Raw genomic sequence first — 11,064 nt, forward strand, 5'->3', positions numbered from 1 at the left:
GACCATTTTCGTCCCTTTAACCAAAGTTTAGCATTACAGAGGCAGAGATCGCCATCTAGCGACACAAACAAGAACTGCTCTGATTAGCACTCGTGTGGGCGTGGTTAGCTCATCTAGAGGAGACCATGGATCTATATATTATTGGAGCAGATCCACAGACATGGGGTCTAAACCATGGGGTCTAAACCATGGGGTCTAAACACACACGGACCTGACGTATGTCGACAGAGTCCACACGTGCACTGAGCTACACTCGCTTCTCAGATGGATCTATTGAGAATATCGCTCTCAGCCTCTTTTCGCTTGTCACCACTCCGGAAGTACACCGGAAGTACAGGCGGGACAGTTTCCTTAGCGACCCCGCGTCCAAGGCAACCAGAATACAGGTTCCGCCAAAATGAGCGCACAAACACGCGCGCTCCGACCGTCACATTGGCACCAAGTGTCCGAAGGTAAGTCTGGTCAAACTGTTGGTTTGGAAATGTTGTTTTACCAACTTTAATTCTACTGCATTTGTTTCCATGATTGTCACGTTTGGAAGCGTTTGACTCGAGGCGTCCTCGTCCTCCAGGTCCATTGTGGATGGACTGGAGACACAGCAGTGCTCAGGGGCCCCACTCCCGCCCCCGCTCCGGGACTCACCCTGCCCAGGTCAACCAGAACATGGCACGTTTTACAAGTGCATGGAGAAAAAATGACCAGAATACCTTGTATTTTATTGTTTATGTACAACTTTTTATCCGTGTTTAATATTTCAATCTCAAAAAAATATTTATATTATTATTTAATTTCAATTTTTTAAGAATGTTATTTCTCTTCAATTTAGGAATCTGAATGTGATCATTCTTCCAGAGTTGTTCAGAGCAAACCTAGTGTTTTGAGTCAGCAGCTCGGCTCTGCCCAAAGCACACCACGTCCTCCACAACTGTTTGGACGTAAGTCAGAACCATTGATCCACACGAGCTGTGACTGCTAATGCAGACATGATGTAATATATACACATATATAGACATGATGTAATATATACACATATATAGACATGATGTAATATATACACATATATAGACATGATGTAATATATACACATATATAGACATGATGTAATATATACACATATATAGACATGATGTAATATATACACATATATAGACATGATGTAATATATACACATATATAGACATGATGTAATATATACACATATATAGACATGATGTAATATATACACATATATAGACATGATGTAATATATACACATATATAGACATGATGGAATATCTTATCTTATGTGTGTCTGCACACTTGTAGACCCTCTCACTGAATGGCTGGAGACCAGTGTTTTCCCTGTTTTACTACCTGGACTTGAGGCTTTGCAGAAAGAAGCTGTGAAACAGGGATGTTTAAAGGTGCATTTCTATCAAATAAAACTAATTAATTAATTAATTACACTATTTTACTTTTTGACATCGTCTTAGTAACCCACGGTGTCTAATGTACGTTGATGTATTTAATTCCATATTTGTAAATGGTTCATTTCATTGTTTCAGCGAAAGGTAACAGCATTTAACCCTTGCGACTTCCTGACAGAGTGGCTTTACAAGTAAGAGTTCTGACTCTGAATAATCACCTTTTGAATCAAACATGTCATTTGAGTGTCTGCCACTTTCACAGCCAAAACCCACGACGACAAGGACAGAAACCAGTTCAGTGGTGTGACATCCCATTTGTGAAGGAGTGGCTGAGCATGCAGTAAGTCCCCAATCATGTGGGCATCTCATTCAAACTAAATCTATGTCTTATCTGTACTCAAAGGTATAACCCAGAATGTAATGTAAAGTCATAGCTACTCAAATACCTAGAATGCATGAATGTGATCTGTGAATGCAGTAAAGAGATAACAGAGCCGTTTAAGATAAGATATTCCTTTATTGTCCACACATGGGGAAATTTCATTGTTGCAACGCAGGTAGATACAGAGGAAAAGGACAGATAACGTATAGGAAGTTTATAGGAAGTTTACAACACATCAATTAAATGTCTTCCTTATTTAGATGGTTCATTTATGACATGAGAGTGAAATGTTCACAAAACCTATTGAATCCTCAAAATGCTCCAGGATATTGAGGATATTAACCTTTCTCTTTTGTCTCTTTTCAATCTCAGTCCTCGGCCGCCCATACCTTTGTTTTTACAACTAAGTGAAGCACAAGCTGCAGTGATGATCCAGTCCTTTTGGAGAGGATACAAGGTAAACACATACAAAGTGAGAGGCAGAACCCTGTAGTTTCTGTGTATTGTCGGTGTGGATACATCTTCTGTATGTGCTTTACTAGTTTGCTCCCTGATTACGCTTGTGGTGGTAAATATAGTATTGTATAATCACTCCATCCTCTGTGAGGCTCTCTTACACAGATGCTGTAGTTTCATCCACAGACTTGATTACATCATCAGTAATGACTCTCTTAAATCCTTTTGCCTCCAGCTCTTTATTCATGTGATGAAGGCCTCTGACACACTTCAGAACTGTAGGTATTTGCTGTGTTGGGATATTAAACACTAAACAGTATCAGGCCTGACCGTTTTGTTATTTTAGTGTTTGTTTTTTTAGCTGAACAACGGTACAGTATTACTGACTTGTCTCACCACTAGAGGGCAGCACTCGCATGTGCATGAACGTGTGTAAAAGGGCAGTAGTGAGCCAGATGCCAAGCTTTTCCCACTGCTTTCACTGAATTTATGCAGATCTGATGTAATGCACGTAATGATCAGTAATCCTAGACGAGTTAAAGACAGACATGATAAAAAGTGGTTGAAAAACAAACTGCTGGGGGGAAAAAAGTAGGTGCTCTCACACAATATAATCAAGGAAAAGTATGAAATGAGTTAAAAGACATACTTGTTCAAATTAGATGATGTTTGAGTCAACTGATACAAATAAACACAACTGCCTTGAGATATTTTAGGTGAAGGACATTGTGACGACGTGCAACAGTTTGTAACAGAGCTGTCACTTACTACTACACTAAAACACATTTATACTCAAATAAATCAGACCATCCTTTACAAGTATGTGCACTTATTGGAGAAGACAAATAGTATGGCAAAGATGATAAGAATGTTGTATCTTTAAGGATATTATCGACTAATCGCCTATGGTATGATGTGCTTATGGTAAACAATGTGTGCAGCATTTAAGCACCTGGCAGTTTGTTATTGATATTGCATACAAAAGAAGCCGCTTTATGGTCTTAATCAAATGTATAATTACGAATGAACATAGTAAGAACGCATTTAGACTCAAACTGAGCTAAAACTAAGATAAAAAAGACAAGTGCGACCCCCTAAGGTAAGACATGCAAGAATGATTCTATTGGAGGTATCATAGCATTTTGGTTGATCTAGTCTTGTTAATAAAAGGGGAGCTCTGCACAGTGCCCTGTCCAGCCCCCACATGCTGCACCCTCACTCTCTCATCTGCTGCTGTTATATAAGCTCCCTGACGCAGCGCTGACTGCAGAGCGCCTGTGTATCAGGCAGGCCCAGCCCCTGGACACACAAGAGGACATCTCCACTGCCTCGTTTCATCATTTCCCCATTAATTTCCATTATTCATTTGTCTCATCCAGTCACATAAGGCGCTGCAGCAGTGGAAATAGCTGAAACGTAAGCACTTGCATTACATAATCTTCTTTGCACTGAGCGCCAAGCTCCGACTCTAATCCAGTCATCCATGTCTGATGCCATAATGTACACATATGTATAGCTTGCACATAAACAGTGCGAAGGGGAAGAGGCCTCGTGCTTCCTCATATCTACTGAAGTGGGATGGATTGCTGAGGGCGGTGGTAATAAATAGGCTTTCACATTAGGATGGCAGTATCAGGGCTTTGTGGCCAAGAAGAGAAGCTTTTATCACAGCCATTTCCTCTATCTACACATGTGAAGATTTATTAAGTGTTCACAAGTATATTCGGCCACTTGTCCAGATCGAGCTAATCTAATGTGTGGAAGCAACCTCCGCTCGCTCAAGCAGGAGGTCACAGAAGGTCACACCATATGTTTAACACACCTCGAAGCGTACTTTTCTTTTATTATGTATCTTATTTCAATTTAACATACCAGTAGTATACATTATCCATCAGACGTTATACTCTCCATGGGTGAGTCACAATGTTGTTTATATTTTAAGAAACATTCAAACAGAAAATCCACAAATTAGTCATAAATCTAAGTCCATTCTGAATATTACTACAACTTTTAATACTAATGTGAGAAAATGTGATCCGGTTTTGTTTTATTTGATAGGTAATTACAGATGTATTAACCAATAACCATAAACCTCTGCAGTCAAAGGTTTTTTTTTTATTAGTAAAAGTGTTTTATATTGATGAGCCTATTTAAACGTCACTATTAAGGAGTTTGAAATGAATCATCATCACAGTTTTTCCACCGAATTTGCTTTAAAATAATCCAGCATTTATAAAACAAGTGCAGTATATGACCTCCTTTTAGCTCTCCTCTGCTTTTATTCTTTCAAACTTTCTCCTCTAGTGCACAGGACAACCTTAAAGCTCGGGCACCATTGTCTCGAAAGTGGGCCAGGCTATTGAGTGATATTGCATTTGGCATAAACTAATAGCGCTGGATGAAAGAGAACGGCGCGCTCACCACTCTGCGAGATTTACAGTCCACAGCAGAAGTGGGTCTGCGATTCCGGATGAACGCTCGGCAGCCACTGATAACTAAATGGATGGGAAAACGGGCCCGGTGCGTTGTCAATCAGTGACACCGTTACACCAAAGACGGTCTGGACTGGAGCTAATTAGCGATCCATACCTGTGATTCAATACTGCACTTACCCGGGCACTCCACTGCTCCCTTCTGTGCAGTAGCTGGCAACTGTGTGGTTGTTTGCGTTGGCCTTTGGTGACAAGAGAAATAATAGGTGTGTGGTCGAGCGAGTGTAGCATGTGACTGTGATTATAAAGCCTTTGTGCATCAGCAAATTGTGTCTTGGGAGAAAAGCTGAAAGATGGCGGCGTCTTAAAAATAGAACAGACGTTTACTGTGTTGCCTGTGGTTCTGAGGCGTTTGCAGCGCTTGTACTGAGTTCAGTTTATTTACGCCTGTTTGTCTCTTTTTTTTTAGTGCGTAAAAAAGGTTTAAACCACGATACAGCCCTGCAGTAGTTTGTTTTAATTGCAATTCTTGTTTCAAACGCCTTGCATTTGCTTTGTCTTGATTGTGTTGCTGATCCAAGCCCGGTTTGTGCTTTTAGTAACTCCTTTATAACCTTTATTTCCTGGAATAGATCTTGTACAGTCACAGCTACGGTTTAATAGACTTGTTTAGTCCATTCTACGTACAGGAAATTACTCAGGAAATTGTCTTGCACAAATCCATAGTCCTTTTCATTTATTTTCATTTATTACGTAGACACTGCACACATCATAAAAGAGCTCGTCGTTAATTGCTGTTGTTTTGTAATGAAGCTTGTGCTCTAACTAATAAAAGCCCTATCAAATAACGACAGTAAAGACACTCTTATCTCACTGGGGTACACACACTACACATCCATCCTTCCTAATGACATCTTTCCCTGCCTCTGAATGTGGGACACGTCATAACCAACACTGTGATGTATTATAAATAATTCCAGTGCCTTTGCATCGTGTGAAGAAGTCGTGCAACGTGCAGAGTTGAACCGGAGTGGCAGGAGAAAACACAACCCCTCTGACCCCGGAACCCCCTGATTTCCATTTGTATGAGTGAATTAGCTATTGGAGCACTCTCCGCCGTAGCCAGGTTCTTGTCCTTTATATAACGGGCCTATTCTCAGACGCGTTGAATGCTCGGGCACTCAAGAAAACTGTGTGCGGAGGACGAGAGACCAAAAGGATTGGGAGATGGAAAGTTGTGGAAGTACTGCATAACGAACAAGTAAAGAAAATGAAAGCTTAGGGGTGTTTTCTGTTTATTGCTCTCACAGGAAAGCCGAGAACCTAAACAGAGACACCAACGCATCACCAGGGGTTTCCCGCAATTACAGGATCTGATAGAACGACAATATCCACTACAGACTAATTTGAATTGAAAACCCACTAAAACCTTTCATAGAAATCAGATGTTTTTATTGCTCCAAACTTTCACTGTACAGTTAAACAACAGAACTAGCTCTGGTTTGTTGTAAAAGGATCAGTGGTGGAAGAAGTACTGCATTTTATGTAAAAGTATCACATATAAAAATCTAGTAAATAAATAAATTAAGTAAATAGCATTGAAGTACAGCATTTTCTGGACTATAAGTCGCACCTTTTTTCATAGTTTTGGCCGGGGTGCGACTTATATTTATACTTATATACTTGTACTTATACTTCGGAGCGACTTATATGTGATATTAATTGTTATTTTCACACTTGCAACCTTATTTCATTCTCCAATGCAACTTATATATGTTTTTTTCTTCTCTATTATGCATTTTTGTTTAAATACGGTACATTTTTTTGACTATTACAGAGTGAAATGTTATTTAAAAACTGCAGTGGGGCAGAAAGTACATGTAACTCCTGTCAAACGTGACCAAGTAAAAAGTATCGACTGTAAAAACGACTCACTCACGGTAAACTACAAATACCTTAACATTTCACTTTCGTGCTTCGTTACTCTCCACCGCTGTGCAGCAGCCGTCGTCTCTTCTCCAACGTTTCATGCCAAATTGGACACTTTGGGACATTCTCCGCGCGATGCCTTGAACACAGGGTCTTACGTTGTTCTCGTCTTTCAACTGTGTGTCCTTCAGGTGAGGGCACAGCCGGACGTCCAGGAGCTCCGGCAGTGGCAGAAGGAGCTGAGGGAGAATCAGGACATCGGACAAACGGTGGAGAAGTTCTGGGCCCAACAAGAGAGCAGAGGTACAAGAGAAACACACTCCCAAAGGGCATAAACGTAGCATCCGTGCCACCAGCAAAGGATTTAAGTGGCTCTGATCAGATATGGCCACGGAGCGTTAGAAGTGACAGATTATCGCTCTGTTATTGCACCTGTTCGTGGGCAGAATGATGGGTCAAAGTCACGGTTAGAACTTAGAAGTGCAAGATTTAAGGTTTGAAAAAAAAAGATGAACAGCTGAGAATGTGTGGCTGTGTTCAGGGAGCCGAAAAGGAAGAAAGAAAATACACAGCACAGTCCCGTAGCGATTAATCAGTCTTCGTCGAAACAAATGTTTTATTAATCGACGCTTTGTTTTATTGGGATTTTACGTGCGCAACAGTAGAAAGGAGAACGCGTGGAGTGAGGAAGCTGGAGTTTTACAGTTTAATCTGCCTTTTCACTTGTTTTTGCACGAGATTCTAATCATTTTGTGAGCTTTTTGGGCGTTTAATAGATGTAGAAGGGAATGTCTTTTGTCCATTATGATCCTGGGACACAACAAGAAGAGCTGCAGTAGTTTTAGTTCAGTCATAAACGTGATTATTGGTTTTATAATTATTCCTGTCAAGGCAGCAACATGTGGCATTTCCCAACAGTGATATATTATTGTTCCAAAATGATTTTTCTCCAGAGAGTTATGAGCTATGGCAACTCTACATCCAGCAAGACACTACAGCTACAAACATTATATTAGTTTAAAACACGACGGAAATCATGAATGAAACTGATTAGTGTTGTACTGCATGGTCGGCTGTACAAAACTGTCTTTATGTGTATGAATCTGTATTTTATTCACACAAATACATCCATATTAATATTGATGGTGCCTCTGTTTTGCTCCGCACAAACAATAGGCCTATCACAATCACACATTCCTCACCACAATGGGCCTGGCTGTGGCCGTGCCGCCTCTGCACCGCTCTGCCACGGCCCACAGCGGCTCGTGCGCCACTACTGCTGACTCGGCGGTGTATGTAGGTTACCACGGGCACGGCACGTTCATCAACCTCTCCAGACTGTGCTCGGATTCAGAAAAGGACTTGAACGCAGTATTCCGGTGTATCTTGTCAATGTCCTGATTGTTTTTCACTGGATTCATATGGACAAAATGGCAAAATGATTATTAATGGTGCGTTTTTGTAAGAAACTGATGAACCTGAGCTAAGAAACTTGCTTTTTATTTGAACTGGTCGACGTTTATCGGTAATATTAATGAACAAGAACGTTATGACCTAATTATCCGTTAATTATTTGATCACAATCAGAAACAGAAAAGGTTTATTGCCATTGCTATAAATCACAAACATAGGAACTTGCTTTGGCGATGATAAAACAACCTATAAAAAGATTGTTGTGCACCCATAAGTTATAAAAGACTACAAAATAAGACATTGAGAAAGCTTTTATTCTCTTTATACGTAACTTTACTGAAGCCCCCTCCCCCCATTCTTTAAGTTGACCTGGCAACAGCTGCTCTGGTCTCAACTGACCCGAGGAGGCGAGCACGTGATGCCTCCTCTGCCATTTCGCGGTTTGGAAATCAGAATTAGCCCTGAGATGGAGGAGAGACAACTACTATGACAAAGTGAACCCGTAATGGCACCGCGCGAGGATATGTCAAAGGTCAGAAGGTCACGGGCAGCGTGACAGGTGCTGCGCTCAACAGATCATGCATCACAACAAGAGCGTCCTTGACTTGAGCCGTGTGGATATTTGTTACACCGTGGGGTGGAATAACGGCCTCCAAATGCAGGGCATGAGTCACGCCTTTGATTGAATGAAAGAAAACAACGGAGATTGAGCTGTGTTATAAAATAGACCGACTTAATAAAGGAAATATTCAAAATGCAGCTGTGGAGAGGCGTGGCCCTTTTATTTTCTGATTTAAAAACAAAGTGTGCTGTTACGTTTACAGGCTAAGTAAGGGACAGGCTGTATATGAAGTCTATGATAAAACCCAATGATTAATATAGTTTATTTTGTTTTTTTGACTCTTTCAGTTGGCTCGTCCATGGCCGATCTTCCCGAAAGCGCTGAACTGGAGAACTCGGACGTCTCTATCCAGGTAGTGTCGCCGTCTCCGCAGAGCACCGTGGTCCACACCCCCACCATCCAGCTGACCCCCGGTGAGTGGCTGACCCCCGGTTTTGGGGGCCTGGCCGACATGGGCTCTGCCACTCTGATGCCGAAGGTCACAGTTGTAGCTGAATCGAGTGAGAAATCGCTGGCTGCAGTTTCTCCCTCTTTGGGCTCACAGCCTCAATGAAACTAATACTAAATTATTATTAGTATTATCTTGTCTCACGCTAGCTGTTTTTATTTTATTTTATCTTCATTTTTCCCCTCCATTCCTTATTAGGAAAGGAGAGGTTTTGTCTATAGGAGTTTTTTGTTTATAAGAGTTTTGTTTATAAGAGTTTTGTTTATAAGAGTTTTGTTTATAAGAGTTCTTCTATTAAGAGTGTCTTTTAAACTTCCTATAAGTTATCTGTCCTTTTCCGCTGTATCTACCTGCGTTGCAACAATGAAATTTCCTCATGTGTGGACAATAAAGGATTATCTTATCTTAAACACATATGAATAACTGATTCATTTTGTAAACTTAATATCCAATATCTGAATTGTCCTTTTCAATAACTTGCATACAACAGAGTAAAAACTATCTAAGACATTCTACGATGAAGTTTTTATAGTCTGAAATAATTCATGTCTGTATTTTCTAGTTCTCTTAGGAATCCTCCATTTTAATTATGTTTTATTGTCGGTAGATATTTCACCGCTTCTTTTGGCACGTCCTAGTTTCCCAACGTTTTTTATAAATCACTTTTCATGGATCAAGTATAACCAGCAGTGATTTACTACAGATCTGTTCAGCCGATATATTTGCTTGTAGTTTTTAAGTAATAGCTTTTCATGTTATATTGAACCAGACACGTTTTATTGTTTTATAGCTATTAAACTGATGTCAAGTTGACCAATGTGATCTGTAAAACTAGCCGTTAAACATGGCCCGGCGGAGATTTACGGACTGAGAGATGCACATGTAATTAGATGATTGCTTTCATTGCCGTTTTGATGGATGACTTCCTTTTACCGGCCTTGTAAATTAACACTACGGTTGACGTCCCATGTTATATTGTCGGGAGTAGGACGTATTACGAGCTCGTAAGCCGCTCCTGAGCACCTTTAGCTGAGCGCTGACTGTGTGACGACCACATCCTATTTTCTGACTTGTCATTTCCTTTTTCCTGTGCGACGTGCACTATTGCACCAAGGTCCATGAAGCAGACTTTCCACATTGAAGCTTGTCTGGAACAGCGGGTTTATCAATGATCAGATTGTTAAGGAATAAAATAAATGAATCATGGTAATAAATGTCATGTTTTTATTGTATTGTACTAAATCAGGCCATAGATACGACTCCTCCCACAATCCAAAGCATTAGATAATAAGGATCATGATGTGTTTTTATGTGTGATTAACCAGATCCTGTTCATTTTCATACTCAACCCTGTTTAATACTCATAGCTTTACTCCAGTCTTCCACTCTTTAAACTGAAAATTACAAATGGCTTTGCTTTCCGATGTGACAAACCTGTTGTCTGTTAAAAGCACTTCACATGAGTAAGGCTGAATGCCATTGTTTTATTCACTTTTAGATTATTCATAAGGAAAGATTTAGGTTTCTTGGAACGCCTCTATGACTTTGTGCCCTTCTGAGGCCGCTTGCCGACATAAAACACTCCCTTCGCCGTCTGCGTGTCAGTGATAGCAGGTGAGAACGGCGCGCTCTTGACTGATTTGAACACTTTTTGAACTTGGTTTCCTCCGTCCTCCCCTCCTTAGTGGGGACGAAGGGCTTGTGAGGTGAAGCTGCTCCGGTGGCAGGTTTGTGGATGAGTGAGGGACAGCTGCCACTTGACTTGGGTGATAAAATAGGGCATTTCTTTCTGAGGATATCTGATCCATCTCCACTGAGTCTGGCAGCTCTGGGCTTCACTGTAACCGGATCACAGCGCGGCACCAGGCTGTCCCTGCAAAGTCAGATAACAGCGTCCGAAGTGAAACACCACAAGCGACGTACAATAGAGCGCCTGACCTGGTTTTAATGCTGCTTCAAGCTGAAGTGTCCTCCTT

General features: G+C 40.9%; 1 protein-coding gene across 1 annotated transcript; it reads left to right on the forward strand.

The window, feature by feature from the left end:
- The first annotated feature begins 442 nt into the window (after nt 1-442).
- Nucleotides 443-9,193, forward strand: LOC140357690 (IQ domain-containing protein K-like). Its single transcript, XM_072442203.1, has 8 exons — nt 443-651; nt 827-935; nt 1,306-1,403; nt 1,545-1,597; nt 1,669-1,746; nt 2,161-2,245; nt 6,797-6,908; nt 8,928-9,193. The coding sequence occupies exons 1-8, from the start codon at nt 583-585 to the stop codon at nt 9,191-9,193; spliced, it is 870 nt and encodes a 289-aa protein (XP_072298304.1). The 5' UTR covers nt 443-582.
- Nucleotides 9,194-11,064: the final 1,871 nt, after the last annotated feature.

Source organism: Eucyclogobius newberryi, unplaced genomic scaffold, assembly GCF_026437365.1.
Source record: "Eucyclogobius newberryi isolate DKJ021-1_F unplaced genomic scaffold, fEucNew1.0.hap1 SCAF_13, whole genome shotgun sequence".
In the NCBI taxonomy this organism is placed as follows: domain Eukaryota; kingdom Metazoa; phylum Chordata; class Actinopteri; order Gobiiformes; family Gobiidae; genus Eucyclogobius; species Eucyclogobius newberryi.